General features: G+C 48.3%; 1 protein-coding gene across 2 annotated transcripts in view; it reads right to left on the bottom strand.

Moving 5' to 3' along the window:
* erfl3 (Ets2 repressor factor like 3) overlaps positions 1-23977 on the bottom strand; it is a 77278-nt gene extending 53301 nt beyond the window's left edge. Inside the window, exon 1 of one of the 2 annotated variants that reach the window (XM_021623653.2) lies at positions 23396-23977. In XM_021623653.2, the coding sequence (XP_021479328.2) occupies positions 23396-23417 (22 nt within the window). In that variant the 5' untranslated portion in view covers positions 23418-23977. The remainder of the gene's footprint in view (positions 1-23395) is intronic. The other variant, XM_021623645.2, reaches the window with a different exon arrangement.
* Positions 23978-24180: the final 203 nt, after the last annotated feature.

Below are 24180 nucleotides of genomic sequence, written 5' to 3'. Positions count from 1 at the left end.
AAATTGTCTCAAAGTTCAAAATGAACAATGACGCAGGTACATAGAGGACGGGACAGGTACATAGAGGACGGGGCAGGTACATAGAGGACGGGGCAGGTACATAGAGGACGGGGCAGGTACATAGAGGACGGGGCAGGCACATAGAGGACGGGGCAGGCACATAGAGGACGGGACAGGCACATAGAGGACGGGGCAGGCACATAGAGGACGGGGCAGGCACATAGAGGACGGGGCAGGTACATAGAGGACGGGGCAGGTACATAGAGGACGGGGCAGGTACATAGAGGACGGGGCAGGTACATAGAGGACGGGGCAGGTACATAGAGGACGGGGCAGGTACATAGAGGACGGGGCAGGTACATAGAGGACGGGGCAGGTACATAGAGGACGGGGCAGGTACATAGAGGACGGGGCAGGTACATAGAGGACGGGGCAGGTACATAGAGGACGGGGCAGGTACATAGAGGACGGGGCAGGTACATAGAGGACGGGACAGGTACATAGAGGACGGGACAGGTACATAGAGGATGGGACAGGTACATAGAGGATGGGACAGGTACATAGAGGATGGGACAGGTACATAGAGGACGGGGCAGGTACATAGAGGACGGGGCAGGTACATAGAGGATGGGACAGGTACATAGAGGATGGGACAGGTACATAGAGGATGGGACAGGTCTACACAAGGAGAGAGGGAGGAGAAAACAAAAGACCGACAGCGGGGAAAGAAAGAAAGAGAGTGCAGAGGGAGAGGTTGAAAAGAGAAACTCTTAAAATGTGATCTCGTGGAGAAGAGGGAGGGTGGAGAGAGAGCGATAGCGAACGAGCGAGAGAGAGCGAGCGAGAGACAGAGCGAGCGAGAGAGAGCGAGGCAGAAACAGAGAGGCAGACAAAGAGACAGACAAAGAGACAGACAAAGAGACAGACAAAGAGACAGACAAAGAGACAGACAAAGAGAGCGAGAGAGAGCAAGAACAAGAGACAGAGAGAGAGAGAGACAGACAGAGAGAGAGAGACAGACAGAGAGAGAGAGACAAAGGAGACAGAGACAGACAGAGCGAGAGAGACAGACAGAGCGAGAGAGACAGACAAAGCGAGAGAGACAGACAAAGCGAGAGAGACAGACAAAGCGAGAGAGACAGACAAAGCGAGAGAGACAGACAAAGCGAGAGAGACAGAGAAAGCGAGAGAGACAGACAGAGCGAGAGAGAGTGAATGACAGACAGAGACAGAGAGAGACAGAGACAAAGGAGACAGAGAGAGACAGAGATACAGAGAGAGAGCGAGAGAGAGAGAGAGAGCGAGAGAGAGAGAGCGAATGACAGACAGAGACAGAGAGAGATACAGAGACAGACAGAGAGAGACAGAGCGAGAGACAGAAACAGAGAGACAGAGAGAGACAGAGAGAGAGACGGAGAGAGAGCGAGAGACAGACAGAGAGAGCGAGAGACAGACAGAGAGAGCGAGAGACAGACAGAGAGAGCGAGAGACAGAGACAAAGGAGACAGAGAGAGAGAGAGAGAGAGACACAGAGAGAGAGAGCGAGAGAGAGCGAGAGAAAGAGCGAATGACAGACAGAGAGAGAGACAAAGAGACAGAAACAGAGAGAGAGAGACAAAGAGACAGAAACAGAGAGAGACAAAGAGACAGAAACAGAGAGAGAGACAGACAAAGAGAGAGAGACAGAGACAAAGAGACAGAGACAAAGAGACAGAGACAAAGAGACAGAGACAAAGAGACAGAGACAAAGAGACAGAGACAGAGAGACAGACAAAGAGACAGAGCGAGAGACAGAGCGAGAGACAGAGCGAGAGACAGAGCGAGAGACAGAACGAGAGACAGAACGAGAGACAGAGCGAGAGACAGAGCGAGAGACAGAGCGAGAGACAGAGCGAGAGACAGAGCGAGAGACAGAGCGAGAGACAGAGCGAGAGAGAAAGACGGAGACAGAGAGAGACAGAAAGATTTAGGTGGCAGCAGACGACATCTGAATACTCAACAGCCAATCACACACAGTATCAAAGAGGTGCAAATGGCACAGTAGTCTTTTTGTGACTTCCCATCCTCTAGAATTAGATATCTGTCCTTTCCTTCTCCCTTACCAAAGCAGAGAGACAGATTCCCAGATAGAAATAGCCTGAAGTATTCCAGTCCTCCTCCCACTCTACAGCCAGGCTTTGGGATAGAGGGTGAGTGTCATATTAGGGGTTAGCAGCCCAGTGTAAACCTGGTGAGGAGGGGGACATCCTCCAACAGCACCTCACTTTCCACAGTTCATTTCTGTAGCACAAAGTCTCACACACACACACCTACCTCATTCTCCACAGTTCACTCCTGTACACCAAAATCAGGCTAGGTCATGATTTCTGCACAACAGCTAAATGGTATCTTATAGTAAGCAGTCCTCCAGGATTCCGCCATCGCATAATTCAATGCAAAATCAACAAATCAACACATATTATGGAGAGCTCACAATTTAGACCAATTCCTGCACTTTTATCACATAAAAAGGTCTGATCACAAGCGGTTTCGAAACTTTGACCAATTACTACACTGTTACCGTGGAAAATGGCCTAATCCAACCACACGTCAACAGTTTTCCCCCTGGCCTGTCAGCGTATTCACGTGCGAAGATGATGGGTGATTTGTTGATGGCTGACAGACAATACAACGAACAGAAATCAATCTCATTTGCCAACAAAAGTAACAGCTAACGACAGTGCGAAACAATTTCCAAATGTTTTTGAAAACTAGAGAAAGTCGACATTCAACAGTCACTTGGAATCAGCAAAGCATATGAGAATGTCAGAACAGTTCCCACAGCAGTGGCAGATCACCATGACTGAAGTGGTAGCAGAGTGGCGTTTTACTCAAACCTTTACTCCGCTAACCTGGGCTTCAGCAGGGTGGTCAGCACTCTGCTCTCCCCAGTCTAACCTTGGCTTCAGCAGGGTGGTCAGCACTCTGCTCTCCTCAGTCTAACCTTGGCTTCAGTAGGGTGGTCAGCACTCTGCTCTCCCCAATCTAACCTTGGCTTCAGCAGGGTGGTCAGCACTCTGCTCTCCCCAGTCTAACCTTGGCTTCAGCAGGGTGGTCAGCACTCTGCTCTCCTCAGTCTAACCGTGGCTTCAGCAGGGTGGTCAGCACTCTGCTCTCCCCAGTCTAACCTTGGCTTCAGCAGGGTGGTCAGCACTCTGCTCTCCCCAGTCTAACCTTGGCTTCAGCAGGGTGGTCGGCACTCTGCTCTCCCCAGTCTAACCTTGGCTTCAGCAGGGTGGTCGGCACTCTGCTCTCCCCAGTCTAACCTTGGCTTCAGCAGGGTGGTCGGCACTCTGCTCTCCCCAGTCTAACCTTGGCTTCAGCAGGGTGGTCAGCACTCTGCTCTCCCCAGTCTAACCTTGGCTTCAGCAGGGTGGTCAGCACTCTGCTCTCCCCGGTCTAACCTTGGCTTCAGCAGGGTGGTCAGCACTCTGCTCTCCCCAGTCTAACCTTGGCTTCAGCAGGGTGGTCGGCACTCTGCTCTCCCCAGTCTAACCTTGGCTTCAGCAGGGTGGTCGGCACTCTGCTCTCCCCAGTCTAACCTTGGCTTCAGCAGGGTGGTCGGCACTCTGCTCTCCCCAGTCTAACCTTGGCTTCAGCAGGGTGGTCGGCACTCTGCTCTCCCCAGTCTAACCTTGGCTTCAGCAGGGTGGTCAGCACTCTGCTCTCCCCAGTCTAACCTTGGCTTCAGCAGGGTGGTCAGCACTCTGCTCTCCCCGGTCTAACCTTGGCTTCAGCAGGGTGGTCGGCACTCTGCTCTCCCCAGTCTAACCTTGGCTTCAGCAGGGTGGTCGGCACTCTGCTCTCCCCAGTCTAACCTTGGCTTCAGCAGGGTGGTCAGCACTCTGCTCTCCCCAGTCTAACCTTGGCTTCAGCAGGGTGGTCAGCACTCTGCTCTCCCCGGTCTAACCTTGGCTTCAGCAGGGTGGTCAGCACTCTGCTCTCCCCAGTCTAACCTTGGCTTCAGCAGGGTGGTCGGCACTCTGCTCTCCCCAGTCTAACCTTGGCTTCAGCAGGGTGGTCGGCACTCTGCTCTCCCCAGTCTAACCTTGGCTTCAGCAGGGTGGTCGGCACTCTGCTCTCCCCAGTCTAACCTTGGCTTCAGCAGGGTGGTCAGCACTCTGCTCTCCCCAGTCTAACCTTGGCTTCAGCAGGGTGGTCAGCACTCTGCTCTCCCCAGTCTAACCTTGGCTTCAGCAGGGTGGTCAGCACTCTGCTCTCCCCAGTCTAACCTTGGCTTCAGCAGGGTGGTCAGCACTCTGCTCTCCCCAGTCTAACCTGGGCTTCAGCAGGGTGGTCAGCACTCTGCTCTCCCCAGTCTAACCTTGGCTTCAGCAGGGTGGTCAGCACTCTGCTCACCCCAGTCTGTCTATAGAGAGTGCTGCTCAAAAGCACTGAGTGCCATTTGTCAGCTTTACCGTTTTAAACTCTCTGTAAAACTCCATACGAATCACGAAAGCACAATCTTTCTGGAATTTTTTAGAAATGGAACAGTACATATCAACCACAACTCCATTTTAACGTGTTCTGTTTTTTTATCTCCCTTACGACCCTTTCAGAAAAAAGTCACAATCAACTGATTAGAAAGAAATATTGATCCTCAAATTGAAAGTGATAGATCAGCTTTGAATCTATTTGGGGGGGTTTTGAGAGAGAGAGTGAGCAGGAATGGGAGGTGCATCTCGTGTTGATAGCAAGCCCCAAGCCTGATGGAGAGGAGAGGTGTGTGTGAGTGAATGGATTATGACAGAAACATTGGTTCAGAAAGATAAACAGAAGTGAGCACTTTAGATGTTTCTAATAGTTTGTGTATTATGTATTCTGCTTAAAATCATTCTAAAACTGAGCACATATGACTATTGCTTTATATGAAATCAACATGGGAAAAAACATCACAAAATGTATTGGAGAATTTCAGAAAAGCTGCCGCAAAATGAAGTATTTTTGGCAGCAGAAATCACAAAAAAATGTGTGAAATTCTGGAGGGACAGTGAGGATCAGTCAGAATGGGGTCTTACAGTGAGGATCAGTCAGAATGTGTTCTTACAGTAAGGATCAGTCAGAATGGGGTCTTACAGTAAGGACCAGTCAGAATGGGGTCTTACAGTAAGGATCAGTCAGAATGTGTTCTTACAGTAAGGATCAGTCAGAATGTGTTCTTACAGTAAGGATCAGTCAGAATGTGTTCTTACAGTAAGGATCAGTCAGAATGGGGTCTTACAGTGAGGATCAGTCAGAATGTGTTCTTACAGTAAGGATCAGTCAGAATGGGGTCTTACAGTAAGGATCAGTCAGAATGGGGTCTTACAGTAAGGATCAGTCAGAACGGGGTCTTACAGTGAGTATCAGTCAGAACGGGGTCTTACAGTGAGGATCAGTCAGAATGTGTTCTTACAGTGAGGATCAGTCAGAATGTGTTCTTACAGTAAGGATCAGTCAGAATGTGTTCTTACAGTAAGGATCAGTCAGAATGGGTTCTCACAGTAAGGATCAGTCAGAATGGGTTCTCACAGTAAGGATCAGTCAGAATGTGTTCTTACAGTGAGGATCAGTCAGAATGGGTCCTTACAGTAAGGATCAGTCAGAACGGGGTCTCACAGTGAGGATCAGTCAGAACGGGTTGTTACAGTGAGGATCAATCAGAACGGGGTCTTACAGTAAGGATCAGTCAGAATGGGGTCTTACAGTAAGGATCAGTCAGAATGTGTTCTTACAGTAAGGATCAGTCAGAATGGGGTCTTACAGTAAGGATCAGTCAGAACGGGGTCTTACAGTAAGGATCAGTCAGAACGGGGTCTTACAGTAAGGATCAGTCAGAACGGGGTCTTACAGTAAGGATCAGTCAGAACGGGGTCTTACAGTAAGGATCAGTCAGAACGGGGTCTTACAGTAAGGATCAGTCAGAACGGGGTCTTACAGTGAGGATCAGTCAGAATGGGGTCTTACAGTGAGGATCAGTCAGAATGTGTTCTTACAGTGAGGATCAGTCAGAATGTGTTCTTACAGTAAGGATCAGTCAGAATGTGTTCTTACAGTAAGGATCAGTCAGAATGGGTTCTCACAGTAAGGATCAGTCAGAATGGGTTCTCACAGTAAGGATCAGTCAGAATGTGTTCTTACAGTGAGGATCAGTCAGAATGGGTCCTTACAGTAAGGATCAGTCAGAACGGGGTCTCACAGTGAGGATCAGTCAGAACGGGTTGTTACAGTGAGGATCAATCAGAACGGGGTCTTACAGTAAGGATCAGTCAGAACGGGGTCTTACAGTGAGGATCAGTCAGAACGGGGTCTTACAGTGAGGATCAGTCAGAACGGGGTCTTACAGTGAGGATCAGTCAGAACGGGGTCTTACAGTGAGGATCAGTCAGAACGGGGTCTTACAGTAAGGATCAGTCAGAATGGGTTCTTACAGTAAGGATCAGTCAGAATGGGTCCTCACAGTAAGGATCAGTAAGAATGGGGTCTTACAGTAAGGATCAGTCAGTGGGTTCTTACAGTAAGGATCAGTCAGAATGGGGTCTTACAGTAAGGATCAGTCAGAATGGGGTCTTACAGTAAGGATCAGTCAGAATGTGTTCTTACAGTAAGGATCAGTCAGAATGGGGTCTTACAGTAAGGATCAGTCAGAATGGGGTCTTACAGTAAGGATCAGTCAGAATGTGTTCTTACAGTAAGGATCAGTCAGAATGGGGTCTTACAGTGAGGATCAGTCAGAATGGGGTCTTACAGTAAGGATCAGTCAGAATGGGGTCTTACAGTAAGGATCAGTCAGAATGGGGTCTTACAGTGAGGATCAGTCAGAATGTGTTCTTACAGTGAGGATCAGTCAGAATGTGTTCTTACAGTAAGGATCAGTCAGAATGTGTTCTTACAGTAAGGATCAGTCAGAATGGGTTCTCACAGTAAGGATCAGTCAGAATGGGTTCTCACAGTAAGGATCAGTCAGAATGTGTTCTTACAGTGAGGATCAGTCAGAATGGGTCCTTACAGTAAGGATCAGTCAGAACGGGGTCTCACAGTGAGGATCAGTCAGAACGGGTTGTTACAGTGAGGATCAATCAGAACGGGGTCTTACAGTAAGGATCAGTCAGAACGGGGTCTTACAGTGAGGATCAGTCAGAACGGGGTCTTACAGTGAGGATCAGTCAGAACGGGGTCTTACAGTGAGGATCAGTCAGAACGGGGTCTTACAGTAAGGATCAGTCAGAATGGGTTCTTACAGTAAGGATCAGTCAGAATGGGTCCTCACAGTAAGGATCAGTAAGAATGGGGTCTTACAGTAAGGATCAGTCAGTGGGTTCTTACAGTAAGGATCAGTCAGAACGGGGTCTCACAGTAAGGATCAGTCAGAACGGGTTCTCACAGTAAGGATCAGTCAGAATAGGTTCTTACAGTAAGGATCAGTCAGAATGGGTTCTCACAGTAAGGATCAGTCAGAGTGGGTTCTCACAGTAAGGATCAGTCAGAATGGGTTCTCACAGTAAGGATCAGTCAGAATAGGTTCTCACAGTAAGGATCAGTCAGAATGGGTTCTCACAGTAAGGATCAGTCAGAGTGGGTTCTTACAGTAAGGATCAGTCAGAATAGGTTCTTACAGTAAGGATCAGTAAGAATGGGGTCTTACAGTAAGGATCAGTCAGTGGGGTCTTACAGTAAGGATCAGTCAGTGGGGTCTTACAGTAAGGATCAGTCAGAATGGGGTCTTACAGTAAAGATCAGTCAGAATGGGGTCTTACAGTAAAGATCAGTCAGAATGGGGTCTTACAGTAAGGATCAGTCAGAATGGGTTCTTACAGTGAGGATCAGTCAGAATGGGTCCTTACAGTGAGGATCAGTCAGAATGGGTCCTTACAGTGAGGATCAGTCAGAATGGGTCCTTACAGTAAGGATCAGTCAGAATGGGTCCTTACAGTAAGGATCAGTCAGAATGGGGTCTTACAGTAAGGATCAGTCAGAATGGGTCCTTACAGTAAGGATCAGTCAGAACGGGGTCTTACAGTAAGGATCAGTCAGAACGGGGTCTTACAGTGAGGATCAGTCAGAACGGGTTCTCACAGTGAGGATCAGTCAGAACGGGTTGTTACAGTGAGGATCAGTCAGAACGGGTTGTTACAGTGAGGATCAGTCAGAACGGGTTGTTACAGTGAGGATCAGTCAGAACGGGGTCTTACAGTGAGGATCAGTCAGAAAGGGGTCTTACAGTGAGGATCAGTCAGAACGGGGTCTTACAGTGAGGATCAGTCAGAACGGGGTCTTACAGTGAGGATCAGTCAGAACGGGGTCTTACAGTGAGGATCAGTCAGAACGGGGTCTTACAGTGAGGATCAGTCAGAACGGGGTCTTACAGTGAGGATCAGTCAGAACGGGGTCTTACAGTGAGGATCAGTCAGAACGGGGTCTTACAGTGAGGATCAGTCAGAACGGGGTCTTACAGTAAGGATCAGTCAGAATGGGTTCTTACAGTAAGGATCCGTCAGAATGGGTCCTCACAGTAAGGATCAGTAAGAATGGGGTCTTACAGTGAGGATCAATCAGAACGGGGTCTTACAGTAAGGATCAGTCAGAACGGGGTCTTACAGTGAGGATCAGTCAGAACGGGGTCTTACAGTGAGGATCAGTCAGAACGGGGTCTTACAGTGAGGATCAGTCAGAACGGGGTCTTACAGTGAGGATCAGTCAGAACGGGGTCTTACAGTAAGGATCAGTCAGAATGGGTTCTTACAGTAAGGATCAGTCAGAATGGGTCCTCACAGTAAGGATCAGTAAGAATGGGGTCTTACAGTAAGGATCAGTCAGTGGGTTCTTACAGTAAGGATCAGTCAGAATGGGGTCTTACAGTAAGGATCAGTCAGAATGGGGTCTTACAGTAAGGATCAGTCAGAATGTGTTCTTACAGTAAGGATCAGTCAGAATGGGGTCTTACAGTAAGGATCAGTCAGAATGGGGTCTTACAGTAAGGATCAGTCAGAATGTGTTCTTACAGTAAGGATCAGTCAGAATGGGGTCTTACAGTGAGGATCAGTCAGAATGGGGTCTTACAGTAAGGATCAGTCAGAATGGGGTCTTACAGTAAGGATCAGTCAGAATGGGGTCTTACAGTGAGGATCAGTCAGAATGTGTTCTTACAGTGAGGATCAGTCAGAATGTGTTCTTACAGTAAGGATCAGTCAGAATGTGTTCTTACAGTAAGGATCAGTCAGAATGGGTTCTCACAGTAAGGATCAGTCAGAATGGGTTCTCACAGTAAGGATCAGTCAGAATGTGTTCTTACAGTGAGGATCAGTCAGAATGGGTCCTTACAGTAAGGATCAGTCAGAACGGGGTCTCACAGTGAGGATCAGTCAGAACGGGTTGTTACAGTGAGGATCAATCAGAACGGGGTCTTACAGTAAGGATCAGTCAGAACGGGGTCTTACAGTGAGGATCAGTCAGAACGGGGTCTTACAGTGAGGATCAGTCAGAACGGGGTCTTACAGTGAGGATCAGTCAGAACGGGGTCTTACAGTAAGGATCAGTCAGAATGGGTTCTTACAGTAAGGATCAGTCAGAATGGGTCCTCACAGTAAGGATCAGTAAGAATGGGGTCTTACAGTAAGGATCAGTCAGTGGGTTCTTACAGTAAGGATCAGTCAGAACGGGGTCTCACAGTAAGGATCAGTCAGAACGGGTTCTCACAGTAAGGATCAGTCAGAATAGGTTCTTACAGTAAGGATCAGTCAGAATGGGTTCTCACAGTAAGGATCAGTCAGAGTGGGTTCTCACAGTAAGGATCAGTCAGAATGGGTTCTCACAGTAAGGATCAGTCAGAATAGGTTCTCACAGTAAGGATCAGTCAGAATGGGTTCTCACAGTAAGGATCAGTCAGAGTGGGTTCTTACAGTAAGGATCAGTCAGAATAGGTTCTTACAGTAAGGATCAGTAAGAATGGGGTCTTACAGTAAGGATCAGTCAGTGGGGTCTTACAGTAAGGATCAGTCAGTGGGGTCTTACAGTAAGGATCAGTCAGAATGGGGTCTTACAGTAAAGATCAGTCAGAATGGGGTCTTACAGTAAAGATCAGTCAGAATGGGGTCTTACAGTAAGGATCAGTCAGAATGGGTTCTTACAGTGAGGATCAGTCAGAATGGGTCCTTACAGTGAGGATCAGTCAGAATGGGTCCTTACAGTGAGGATCAGTCAGAATGGGTCCTTACAGTAAGGATCAGTCAGAATGGGTCCTTACAGTAAGGATCAGTCAGAATGGGGTCTTACAGTAAGGATCAGTCAGAATGGGTCCTTACAGTAAGGATCAGTCAGAACGGGGTCTTACAGTAAGGATCAGTCAGAACGGGGTCTTACAGTAAGGATCAGTCAGAACGGGTTCTCACAGTGAGGATCAGTCAGAACGGGTTGTTACAGTGAGGATCAGTCAGAACGGGTTGTTACAGTGAGGATCAGTCAGAACGGGTTGTTACAGTGAGGATCAGTCAGAACGGGTTGTTACAGTGAGGATCAGTCAGAACGGGGTCTTACAGTGAGGATCAGTCAGAAAGGGGTCTTACAGTGAGGATCAGTCAGAACGGGGTCTTACAGTGAGGATCAGTCAGAACGGGGTCTTACAGTGAGGATCAGTCAGAACGGGGTCTTACAGTGAGGATCAGTCAGAACGGGGTCTTACAGTGAGGATCAGTCAGAACGGGGTCTTACAGTGAGGATCAGTCAGAACGGGGTCTTACAGTGAGGATCAGTCAGAACGGGGTCTTACAGTGAGGATCAGTCAGAACGGGGTCTTACAGTAAGGATCAGTCAGAATGGGTTCTTACAGTAAGGATCCGTCAGAATGGGTCCTCACAGTAAGGATCAGTAAGAATGGGGTCTTACAGTAAAGATCAGTCAGAATGGGTTCTTACAGTAAGGATCAGTCAGAATGGGGTCTTACAGTAAGGATCAGTCAGAATGGGGTCTTACAGTAAGGATCAGTCAGTGGGTTCTTACAGTAAGGATCAGTCAGAACGGCGTCTCACAGTAAGGATCAGTCAGAACGGGTTCTTACAGTAAGGATCAGTCAGAATAGGTTCTCACAGTAAGGATCAGTCAGAGTGGGTTCTCACAGTAAGGATCAGTCAGAATAGGTTCTTACAGTAAGGATCAGTAAGAATGGGGTCTTACAGTAAGGATCAGTCAGTGGGGTCTTACAGTAAGGATCAGTCAGAATGGGGTCTTACAGTAAAGATCAGTCAGAATGGGGTCTTACAGTAAATATCAGTCAGAATGGGGTCTTACAGTAAAGATCAGTCAGAATGGGGTCTTACAGTAAAGATCAGTCAGAATGGGTTCTTACAGTAAAGATCAGTCAGAATGGGGTCTTACAGTAAAGATCAGTCAGAATGGGGTCTTACAGTAAAGATCAGTCAGAATGGGTTCTTACAGTAAGGATCAGTCAGAATGGGGTCTTACAGTAAGGATCAGTCAGAATGGGGTCTTACAGTAAGGATCAGTCAGTGGGTTCTTACAGTAAGGATCAGTCAGAACGGCGTCTCACAGTAAGGATCAGTCAGAACGGGTTCTTACAGTAAGGATCAGTCAGAATAGGTTCTTACAGTAAGAATCAGTCAGAATGGGTTCTCACAGTAAGGATCAGTCAGAATGGGGTCTTACAGTAAGGATCAGTCAGAATGGGGTCTTACAGTAAGGATCAGTCAGAATGGGTCCTTACAGTAAAGATCAGTCAGAATGGGTCCTTACAGTGAGGATCAGTCAGAATGGGTTCTTACAGTAAGGATCAGTCCACATGAGGTCTTACAGCGTGATACCCTCAAAGTTACCAGAACCACAGGGTTAATCTGGTAGATTAGCAGTGTGAGTTACACCGTGCTATAAATGGAAACAAACACCACCACAGGTTAGGATTAGGTGTGTGAGTGTGTGTGGGGTGGTTCCGGCTGGGTCGGGGTCAACCCAGGTCTATGCAGGGTTGTGGGTGGTGAAATGTGTGATGTGAGGCTGGATGGAGCAGCAGAGGTATTTAGAGGAGCTGATGGTGCGCCAGGGATCACGGTTACCTGATCTCCGTGTGTGTGTGTGTGTGTGTGTGTGTGTGTGTGTGTGTGTGTGTGTGGCGTCAAGCTCAGATCAGTTTCAGTGGCACAGCCAGTGCTGTGAGGAGAAAGGAGCAGCGATACACTAGACACACACACTAACAAATAACACACATGCCTTCTCTGTCAGATGAATAAACACTCTCTCACACACTTTGTGTCTCATATGTAATACATAGCCACCACACCTTTGTAACATGTTGGCTCTGTAATATAGCGATATTATATTGCAAAGCTGAGTAACAGTGCAGCTTGCCACACCCTGCTTAGTTCCACTGAACCAGACAGGAACATCACACGAGATGATAGCCTGTCTGTCTGTCTGTCTGTCTGTGTGTGGTGTGTGTGTGTGAGATAGACAGACAGAGTGTATCTGTCTGTCTCTATGTGAGAGAGGGTTGTGTTTTCCTCCAGTGTGAAATGCAGCAGACGGCAACTATTAACTTTTTAAAGCAGGAATGTGGGAAATGGACCGTGAGAGTCGACCACACACCATCAAGTGGTCAAGGGTGAAGCTTTGAGGGCCAGTCAAGGGCAGAGTAGGGCTGAGAATTGCCAGGGACCTCACGATACAATATTATCACAAAATGTAGGTGCCGATACGATATGTGTTGCGATTTTCACGATTCTATATATATTGCAATTCAATACTGTGATTTTATTGCAATTCAATGTTCCAAACATATTGCTCACCATATGTCTGCTGCAGACGCACAGAGAGAGACATGAGAAAACAAGTTTTGATCAATCATGGAAATAAAAGTGCTAAAAATAAATTGGCTCAATCTTTAAAAAGAAGTCTGAGAACAAGCTATGAAGAATGACACTGGAGTTTTGGTGCAGGTGCTGCCAACCAGCGCAAAAATAATATTGCGATATTGTCAAAACTATTTTCGCATGCCCAAAATATCTATTATTTAGAACGCAAGTACGGGTATTCAGACACGACGGCAGAGAGCGAGGGGCAGAGAGCGAGGGGCAGAGAGCGAGGGGCAGAGCGAGGGGCAGAGCGAGGGACAGAGCGAGGGACAGTCTCTCCTCTTGTCAAGCAGCCTCCAACCCCTGAGCTGCGCCGCTCCATTATGAGTACAATAAGAGGTTCCACTAACCCCACACACAATATCCCCATTTACACACAAACAGACAACGCATGCACACACAATGGCCACTCCAGAGACAGGGATCTCACCAGCCACACACACCAGACCAGAGATGGGGGAGAAGAGAAGGAACCGGAGAGAGGTCGAGAGAGAAGGAACCAGAGAGAGACGGAGAGGGGTCGAGCGAGAAGGAACCAGAGAGAGATGGAGAGGGGTCGAGGGAGAAGAAACCAGAGAGAGACGGAGAGGGGTCGAGGGAGAAGGAACCAGAGAGAGACGGAGAGGGGTCGAGGGAGAAGGAACCAGAGAGAGACGGAGAGGGGTCGAGGGAGAAGGAACCAGAGAGAGACGGAGAGGGGTCGAGGGAGAAGGAACCAGAGAGAGACGGAGAGGGGTCGAGGGAGAAGGAACCAGAGAGAGACGGAGAGGGGTCGAGGGAGAAGGAACCAGAGAGAGACGGAGGGGTCAAGGGAGAAGGAACCAGAGAGAGACGGAGAGGGGTTGAGAGAGAAGGAACCAGAGAGAGACAGAGAGGGGTCGAGGGAGAAAGAACCAGAGAGAGACGGAGAGGGGTTGAGCGAGAAGGAACCAGAGAGAGAAGGAGAGGGGTTGAGCGAGAAGGAACCAGAGAGAGACGGAGAGGGGTTGAGAGAGAAGGAACCAGAGAGAGACGGAGAGGGGTCGAGGGAGAAGGAACCAGAGAGAGACGGAGAGGGGTCGAGGGAGAAGGAACCAGAAAGAGACGGAGAGGGGTCGAGGGAGAAGGAACCAGAGAGAGACGGAGAGGGGTCGAGGGAGAAGGAACCAGAAAGAGACGGAGAGGGGTCGAGGGAGAAGGAACCAGAAAGAGACGGAGAGGGGTCGAGGGAGAAGGAACCAGAGAGAGACGGAGAGGGGTCGAGGGAGAAGGAACCAGAAAGAGACGGAGAGGGGTCGAGGGAGAAGGAACCAGAAAGAGACGGAGAGGGGTCGAGGGAGAAGGAACCAGAAAGAGACGGAGAGGGGTCGAGGGAGAAGGAACCAGAAAGAGACGGAGAGGGGTCGAGGGGGAAGGAACCAGAGAGAGACGGAGAGGGGTCGAGGGAGAAGGAACCAGAAAGAGACGGAGAGGGGTCGAGGGAGAAGGAACCAGAGAGAGACGGAGAGGGGTCGAGGGAGAAGGAACCAGAAAGAGACGGAGAGAGGGGTCGAGGGAGAAGGAACCAGAAAGAGACGGAGAGGGGTCGAGGGGGAAGGAACCAGAGAGAGACGGAGAGGGGTCGAGGGAGAAGGAACCAGAGAGAGACGGAGAGGGGTCGAGGGAGAAGGAACCAGAAAGAGACGGAGAGGGGTCGAGGGAGAAGGAACCAGAGAGAGACGGAGAGGGGTCGAGGGAGAAGGAACCAGAAAGAGACGGAGAGGGGTCGAGGGAGAAGGAACCAGAGAGAGACGGAGAGGGGTCGAGGGAGAAGGAACCAGAAAGAGACGGAGAGGGGTCGAGGGAGAAGGAACCAGAGAGAGACGGAGAGGGGTCGAGGGAGAAGGAACCAGAAAGAGACGGAGAGGGGTCGAGGGGGAAGGAACCAGAGAGAGACGGAGAGGGGTCGAGGGAGAAGGAACCAGAAAGAGACAGAGAGGGGTCGAGGGAGAAGGAACCAGAAAGAGACAGAGAGGGGTCGAGGGAGAAGGAACCAGAGAGAGACGGAGAGGGGTCGAGGGAGAAGGAACCAGAAAGAGACGGAGAGGGGTCGAGGGAGAAGGAACCAGAAAGAGACGGAGAGGGGTCGAGGGAGAAGGAACCAGAAAGAGACGGAGAGGGGTCGAGGGGGAAGGAACCAGAGAGAAAGGAGAGGGGTCGAGGGAGAAGGAACCAGAAAGAGACGGAGAGGGGTCGAGGGAGAAGGAACCAGAAAGAGACGGAGAGGGGTCGAGGGAGAAGGAACCAGAGAGAGACGGAGAGGGGTCGAGGGAGAAGGAACCAGAAAGAGACGGAGAGGGGTCGAGGGAGAAGGAACCAGAGAGAGACGGAGGGGTCGAGGGAGAAGGAACCAGAGAGAGACGGAGAGGGGTCGAGGGGGAAGGAACCAGAGAGAGACGGAGAGGGGTCGAGGGAGAAGGAACCAGAAAGAGACGGAGAGGGGTCGAGGGAGAAGGAACCAGAAAGAGACGGAGAGGGGTCGAGGGAGAAGGAACCAGAAAGAGACGGAGAGGGGTCGAGGGAGAAGGAACCAGAGAGAGACGGAGAGGGGTCGAGGGAGAAGGAACCAGAAAGAGACGGAGAGGGGTCGAGGGAGAAGAAACCAGAGAGAGACGGAGAGGGGTCGAGGGAGAAGGAACCAGAAAGAGACGGAGAGGGGTCGAGGGAGAAGGAACCAGAGAGAGACGGAGAGGGGTCGAGGGAGAAGGAACCAGAAAGAGACGGAGAGGGGTCGAGGGAGAAGGAACCAGAGAGAGACGGAGAGGGGTCGAGGGAGAAGGAACCAGAAAGAGACGGAGAGGGGTCGAGGGGGAAGGAACCAGAGAGAGACGGAGAGGGGTCGAGGGAGAAGGAACCAGAAAGAGACGGAGAGGGGTCGAGGGAGAAGGAACCAGAGAGAGACGGAGAGGGGTCGAGGGAGAAGGAACCAGAAAGAGACGGAGAGGGGTCGAGGGAGAAGGAACCAGAAAGAGACGGAGAGGGGTCGAGGGAGAAGGAACCAGAAAGAGACGGAGAGGGGTCGAGGGAGAAGGAACCAGAAAGAGACGGAGAGGGGTCGAGGGAGAAGGAACCAGAAAGAGACGGAGAGGGGTCGAGGGAGAAGGAACCAGAGACAGACGGAGAGGGGTCGAGGGAGAAGGAACCAGAGAGAGACGGAGAGGGGTCGAGGGAGAAGGAACCAGAGAGAGACGGAGAGGGGTCGAGGGAGAAGGAACCAGAAAGAGACGGAGAGGGGTCGAGGGAGAAGAAACCAGAGAGAGACGGAGAGGGGTCGAGGGAGAAGGAACCAGAAAGAGACGGAGAGGGGTCGAGGGAGAAGGAACCAGAGAGAGACGGAGAGGGGTCGAGGGAGAAGGAACCAGAAAGAGACGGAGAGGGGTTGAGGGGGAAGGAACCAGAGAGAGACGGAGAGGGGTCGAGGGAGAAGGAACCAGAAAGAGACGGAGAGGGGTCGAGGGAGAAGGAACCAGAAAGAGACGGAGAGGGGTCGAGGGAGAAGAAACCAGAGAGAGACGGAGAGGGGTCGAGGGAGAAGGAACCAGAAAGAGACGGAGAGGGGTCGAGGGAGAAGGAACCAGAAAGAGACGGAGAGGGGTTGAGGGGGAAGGAACCAGAGAGAGACGGAGAGGGGTCGAGGGAGAAGAAACCAGAGAGAGACGGAGAGGGGTCGAGGGAGAAGGAACCAGAGAGAGACGGAGAGGGGTCGAGGGAGAAGGAACCAGAAAGAGACGGAGAGGGGTCGAGGGAGAAGGAACCAGAAAGAGACGGAGAGGGGTCGAGGGAGAAGGAACCAGAAAGAGACGGAGAGGGGTCGAGGGAGAAGGAACCAGAGAGAGACGGAGAGGGGTCGAGGGAGAAGGAACCAGAAAGAGACGGAGAGGGGTCGAGGGAGAAGGAACCAGAAAGAGACGGAGAGGGGTCGAGGGAGAAGGAACCAGAAAGAGACGGAGAGGGGTCGAGGGAGAAGGAACCAGAAAGAGACGGAGAGGGGTTGAGGGAGAAGGAACCAGAGAGAGACGGAGAGGGGTCGAGGGGGAAGGAACCAGAGAGAGACGGAGAGGGGTCGAGGGAGAAGGAACCAGAGAGAGACGGAGAGGGGTCGAGGGAGAAGGAACCAGAGAGAGACGGAGAGGGGTCGAGGGGGAAGGAACCAGAGAGAGACGGAGAGGGGTCGAGGGAGAAGGAACCAGAGAGAGACGGAGAGGGGTCGAGGGAGAAGGAACCAGAAAGAGACAGAGAGGGGTCGAGGGAGAAGGAACCAGAGAGAGACGGAGAGGGGTCGAGGGAGAAGGAACCAGAAAGAGACGGAGAGGGGTCGAGGGAGAAGGAACCAGAGAGAGACGGAGAGGGGTCGAGGGAGAAGGAACCAGAGAGAGACGGAGAGGGGTCGAGGGAGAAGGAACCAGAGAGAGACGGAGAGGGGTCGAGGGAGAAGGAACCAGAGAGAGACGGAGAGGGGTCGAGGGAGAAGGAACCAGAGAGAGACGGAGAGGGGTTGAGGGGGAAGGAAACTCCATATGAAGCGTCCCCATATAAACACAGCAGCACCAGACCACAGTGATTACAGCAGTGTGTGTGTGTGTGTGTGTGTGTGTGTGTGATTCGCACCAAGACCGCAGCCTTCCTCCTGCCTGCCCTGTCACTATGGAGAAAGTGACTGACTACTACTAACCCATTGCATCCCTGGGTCAGTAGTAGTCATATTACTGGTACCTAATCATTATCACCACCCGTGATCTCATTCCCAACCCCAGGCTGGTGATACGGTGCCTTATCAACAGGTCCAGGACATGTCTTCCTGTGTCATGTTGGTTCTATTCTTTCTAGTCTTAATAGCTAACCAAGAACAAAGCCTGATTTCAGATCAGTTGACCTAATGTAACCTCTCAGATAATATAATTTGTGCTAAATCAATTTACCAAACACTATCATCAATTGTTAGGAGGATACAAGTGATTGGCACTCATTAAAAATCAGGAAATAGACTATTTGACTATTTCCATTATAAAGATAAAACAGTTATGCTATATAGAGTTCATGATTTTCAGGCCTGAATAAAATAGTAATTCCTTATTACTCAGGATGGAAAAATCACAGCATCAACAGGTTAGTGTCTGGTAACAGACACATAGCGACCAGGCAGAGTGTCCTGTCTGATAGAACAGAGAGACAGATCCATAAATAAAGAAGCTTACAGAACAAATCATCTCTATCTACAAACTATTAGATTACTATCCAATATTGCTATATCCTATTTATAACATTCTCATTCTGGCAATGTACATAGATTGTAATGAGTGGAGAGGCATTTGTTAAGGGTTAAAACTCCTAACCAGGCCTACAGAGCACAGCAACAGGAGAACTGGAGAGTGAGTGAGAGATAAAGGCCTGCTGGGATTAAAGCCTCATAATAATGTGCCTATTTAAAGTCTCTATTAGTAGGGCAGATTTGTGGTTAGATAATGCCTCGGTTAAAGCTCAACTGTGTTTGTCAACACGGTTAAGAGAGCGAAGGAGTGGGACTTGCGCACACACAACACACAAGGCCGACACACTTTCACGTGACCGCAAACACGAACCCAACAACAGCACTTTATACACGTGTACATGACACCGCTCAAACACACTCGCTCTGGTATACACACATCCAATACATACACACTCTAGTCTTAGGTACACACACATTCTCCGACATACAACCAAACACACACTCTAGTAAAAGGGCCACTTCTGGTGGGACGTGGTGATGTCATCAGCCCCCCTCCTCAGGACTGTTTCTCTGGGGTAGGGGTGTAATGGAGTGTGGCAGAAAGGGAAGGGGTAGAGGTTAGAGAGGAGAGCAGAAGCGATGTGGCTCTATATAAGGCATGGCTCTATATAAGCCACAGAGCCACTACAGAACAGGCATGGCTCTATATAAGCCACAGAGCCACTACAGAACAGGCATGGCTCTATATAAGCCACAGAGCCACTACAGAACAAGCATGGTTCTATATAAGCCACAGAGCCACTACAGAACAGTCATGGCTCTATATAAGCCACAGAGCCACTACAGAACAGGCATGGCTCTATATAAGCCACAGAGCCACTACAGAACAAGCATGGCTCTATATAAGCCACAGAGCCACTACAGAACCAGCATGACTCTATATAAGCCACAGAGCCACTACAGAACCAGCATGGATCTATATAGGCCACAGAGCCACTACAGAACAAGCATGGCTCTATATAAGCCACAGAGCCACTACAGAACCAGCATGACTCTATATAAGCCACAGAGCCACTACAGAACCAGCATGACTATATAAGCCACAGAGCCACTACAGAACCAGCATGGCTCTATATAAGCCACAGAGCCACTACAGAACAGGCATCACTGTTGTGTTGTACACAAAACAAAAGAACACCCCCATAAGATAAGAGAGGCCCGCTTCATCTCAAGTCCCTGTGATGTCAGGCATAGCCTTTGTTGTTGTGAAATAAAAAAAAATATGCAGAGTTGGCATTAAATGTGACTGAGCTTCCTGATGTTGTATGTATGGGGGAAGTTGGTTAGTTATGTGCTTCACAACATGCAAGAGAGAGCAGGAACAAACTTATGCCAGAATTTCAGGAATGAGCTGACTTAACTAGCGAGCTTGATGGTCCCTGTTTGACCTATTTGGAATCCCCATATAATCATGGCCTCTTTTTACAGTGTCATCGTTCACGGTTGTTCACCTTTGATAGGCCTCAGACTACAAACCAGCTGACACATTGACTGCAGCCACATGTGTTGCATGCTTGATACAGAGCATATTTATGATTAGCTTGAGTTGATCATACCACCCAGCCATCTTTTGTCACATTAGGCCAATATCACGTTCCATCTCAAAACAACACTCATATCTCCCTCACTAGCTTTAAGCACCAGCTGTCAGAGCAGCTCACAGATCACTGCACCTGTACATAGCTCATCTGTAAATAGCCCATCCAACTACCTCATCCCCATACTGTTATTTATTTTTTTGCTCATTGGCACCCCAGTATCTCTACTTGCACATTCATCTTCTGCACATCTATTACTCCAGTGTTTAATTTCTAAATTGTAATTATTATTTTGCCACTATGGCCTATTTACTGCCTTTACCTCCCTTATCCTACCTCATTTGCACACATTGTATAAAGATTTTTCTATTGTATTATTGACTGTATGTTTGTTTATTCCATGTGTAACTCTGTGTTGTTGTATGTGTCGAACTGCTTTGCTTTATATTGGGCAGGTCTCAGTTGTAAATGAGAACTTGTTCTCAACTAGCCTACCTGGTTAAATAAAGGTGTTCTCAACTAGCCTACCTGGTTAAATAAAGGTGTTCTCAACTAGCCTACCTGGTTAAATAAAGGTGAAATAAAACAATTTTTAAGCAAGTGCAAAAACAAAACATGCAAAACTTCTTCACTAATTAGACAGGAGATTTTTCTCAAACTACTTGACTATAGACCTACACAACATCTAAGATACACCAGTCAGGGATGACATGATTATCAGTGACTTTGAATATGAAAGTGTGCTGCTGATAGTAAAATGATACTAATCTAACACACAGCAGAGGTGTACAAACTCTGACCACTTCCTCTTCCGATGCCGTACAGTACAAACCAACCTGCACCAGATATCGACACGGGCCATTCACACAGACACCGTGAAGTCAGGCGTCACACTATGTGAAAGCCGCAAGGCCGGAGTATAGGTACAGTTCACTTCACGCTCTTGAGTAAAAACAATGTGATGCAGTAATGGCCAATTCTCATTCATTTGTTTCAGTTTGAGTGGTAGCGTTTGTACAGTGATTGAGTCAGTGTGGAGTGGACAGATGCATTAACATGGGAATTACGTGGATCGGTGGGTGTGAATGAAGTGAAGGGTGCAGTCATCCTGACCAGTTAAGGAAGCCGAGCCATGATGGATAGTGTAGATAGAATGGTGGTGTGGCAGATGTATATAGGTCTGGAATCAAGTTCATACATTATAGTGCCGGCATGTGTTTTTAAACAGAAACAAATGCACCTTTGATGATTTCCATAAAACGGTTTCCCAGCCAGTGATCTGTGAGCTACAGTCTTACTTGTGGGGGGTGCTAGCATAACCAGAGGTGACTCCCCTGACAGATTTAATACTGGCTCATCCAATCAGGCTGGTCTAAAAATATATAGATTTTTTAATTAACTAAATTAACTTGATTAGTTGGTTATATTGTCTCCTGATATTCAGAAATGAACATTATTAGTTGGTTATATTGTCTCCTGATATTCAGAAATGAACTTGATTAGTTGGTTATATTGTCTCCTGATATTCAGAAATGAACTTGATTAGTTGGTTATATTGTCTCCTGATATTCAGAAATGAACTTGATTAGTTGGTTATGTTGTCTCCTGATATTCAGAAATGAACATTATTAGTTGGTTATATTGTCTCCTGATATTCAGAAATGAACATGATTAGTTGGTTATATTGTCTCCTGATATTCAGAAATGTTTAATGTGTAGTAGGGAGTTCCTGGGATCGAGCCTAATTGGTTATATCTCAATTACATGGTAAATAACAAGCCCATAGCCTACAGTTGAGAAGTCTGCAATTTGGCAAATATGAAATAGCTGATGTGGAGTTGCGGCTGTCAGTGAGACGCATCTATAGCCCTAGGCCTGTCGCAATATTTCAAAATTCAATTGCGGGATAAACACAAAAGTCACATATATTCCAAATGATTTAAGTGTGAAGTGTAGTATAGTTTATTCCCATTCGTAGGATACACCAGGACTAATATATTGGCACTAATGGAGAGCGTCGACCATATCTCTGGTGAGTGCGCATATATACTGTCTTTATCATTGGGTGAGTCAGTGCCAGTGGAGAGTTTAGGGCAACAATTTCCTACGCAATTGTAGATGGCAATTGTAATTTGTCTCCCCTTTTCATAGGCCTAGATTAGATGGTTACATTGAAGACAAGGTTGTTTTTATTGATCTTAGTTTGTCAGTGTCAGCAGAGTAGCCTAGGCCTAACCTGTCATTTTTGTAGTAGGCTATTAAAGATTCTGATAATGTCTCCAGACGTGTAAAGTGTTGTGAAATTGTATGAAATGTGTTTATAAAAGGCAATTTTTCCCCACCAGATCCTCTAACTAGGGCTGAGCTGCTTTCCAAACATTAAACTCAAGCGCCACCTATGATGCTGTGTATTTCATTGTTTGTTTACTGTCAGACTCCAAACTCTGTTTTGTCAGCGGCCCAGTCACTTTTACTCAGCCCCAGCCATTTCTGCCTACATTACTGGTCATAATTAGAGTGAAAGCGAGATTAAACGTTTAATTGCTAGAAATATGCCTAAAGCGTTACTGTAAACTGCAAGCATATCAGAAACGGCAGGATTTATTCTAACGTTTTGGGATTCGAAATAGCCTCCTTCGAAAATGACACAGTCCTTCTCCATTGAAACGTTCACCCGTCTCTCTAGCTCCGCGGCCTTCATAACCAGCCAAGCATCGCGTCCTCACAAAGTAAACAAACAAAACAATATTCACTTGCATTTTCACGGGTCTAACTAAATCTATGTATTGTGCGAATGACAACTTAATCTGAACGGTGAATTGGACCGATTTAAGAGGCTTCGAAAACCTGTCCAGAGACTTTCTACGAACGGGTGAGGGGAAAATCCCAACATGGATTCCGCAGCATTCCACGGCTGGGTCCGTGCAGTTACTTTGCAGAACTTATTGAAGCACGATACAAACATAGCACGAATTAATCAGATTCGATTATGACAGGGTCGTACATAAAACTACATTTGATGTTTCTGATCAAATATATCCTGAAGGTGGCTAAATGTGGACACGTGTAAAAGCCAATTCGACCAAACAGCGGAGAAATACACAACTTGACGGGATGCATAGGATGACAAACAAGCAAAACCCTGTAAATGATCAAATTTGACAAAACTCTTAAACGACCCCGGTAGCTAGGTCTAATCATCAATAAAGTGTCTGGTTCATATGATTAACGACAACTCAACCCATCGTTTATTTTCCTTTTCGAGTATTAAAAAGTGGATGTCCGCAAGCAAAAGCTTCCATTTTGAATGTCTCACTAAAGAAACTCAACTTCAGCTACATCAACAGGTCGACAATCAATCCACATTGAGATATTTCCAGCAAACTAGACACAGTAAGTACAAACAACACTTTTGCATCAACTTCAGTTGTATCAACTTATCAAACATAACTGGAGAACGTGTTGAATACTGTATAGCTACAATGCAATGAACTCACGTCAGCTAGCTAACTGTCAAATGCACGGCTAATGTTAGCCAGCTAACCAGCTATTTAAATGTATTTAACCTGTATGACTTTTGTTCACCACATAATAATTGACAACAACAGACCGAACAACTGGCGAAGACAACCAGCAAGTTCATGATCAAGTTCATCTGGACAAAAGTGATCGACTTGTGTTTTGCACAAACTTACCCGAATCTCCGGGGGTTTTCATTTTGAGTGTTGCAGGATAGTTTACGTTAGCTAGCGAGCTTGGTGGATCTCAAGTCAGTAGCGTTTGTGGAAGGAAAAGTCGTCTCCCTCTGAGCCCTTCCTTTGGTTTGGAACTTTCCACCGTTGCTCCACTCACGGGCCCCTTTGCTTCCACTTTCTTTCCCAATAACCCCTTCCTCAACTGATCGGGTAACGTTACTTTCCCCGAATCGCAGTCAGTTGATGTAGCTCACTGCTGTTTGTCCCACGGCAACTTCGCCTTGTCCTGTTCGAGGTGCAGCGGAACACGGTCAACCGTCCCGACAAGCACACAAACCGAAAACCCTTCTTTCCTTGTTTGCATATACTTTCACGAACTGTCGAGTTGTTTACTCCATCTCAATCGCATCTTCCCCGTTGTTTGACATATTCGCTAAAATAACCGTTCTGTAGAATAGCAGTCGTCCTCTCTTTAGACTTTCTTTCTTCCTCCACTCACTAACATTCTGCACTCTGTGGCTACTCTTTCTCCTCCCCCGGTTCCTCTCTCGGGTGTCGTGTTTCGCTCTCTCCTCACGGGGCCGCCCACACGGACAGGGAGAGGGGGGCTCTAAGGGGCGGGTCACACCCACTCACCACGAGCCAGGGTGGCGTCACTGCTGCGGCGTCGCCATAGAGACCGCCACAGCCATACTGCCGTGGTGACGACATATCCGCGTCCTACGATTCTAGGCCGTCATCACGTTATTTTACGTCAATCGCAGGTACTTTCTTCTAATTATCTC

Source organism: Oncorhynchus mykiss, chromosome 2 (assembly GCF_013265735.2).
Source record: "Oncorhynchus mykiss isolate Arlee chromosome 2, USDA_OmykA_1.1, whole genome shotgun sequence".
NCBI classification, from domain to species: Eukaryota; Metazoa; Chordata; class Actinopteri; order Salmoniformes; family Salmonidae; genus Oncorhynchus; species Oncorhynchus mykiss.
The sequence above is the reverse complement of the archived record's forward strand: the minus strand, read 5'-3'. Positions and strand labels throughout refer to the sequence as shown.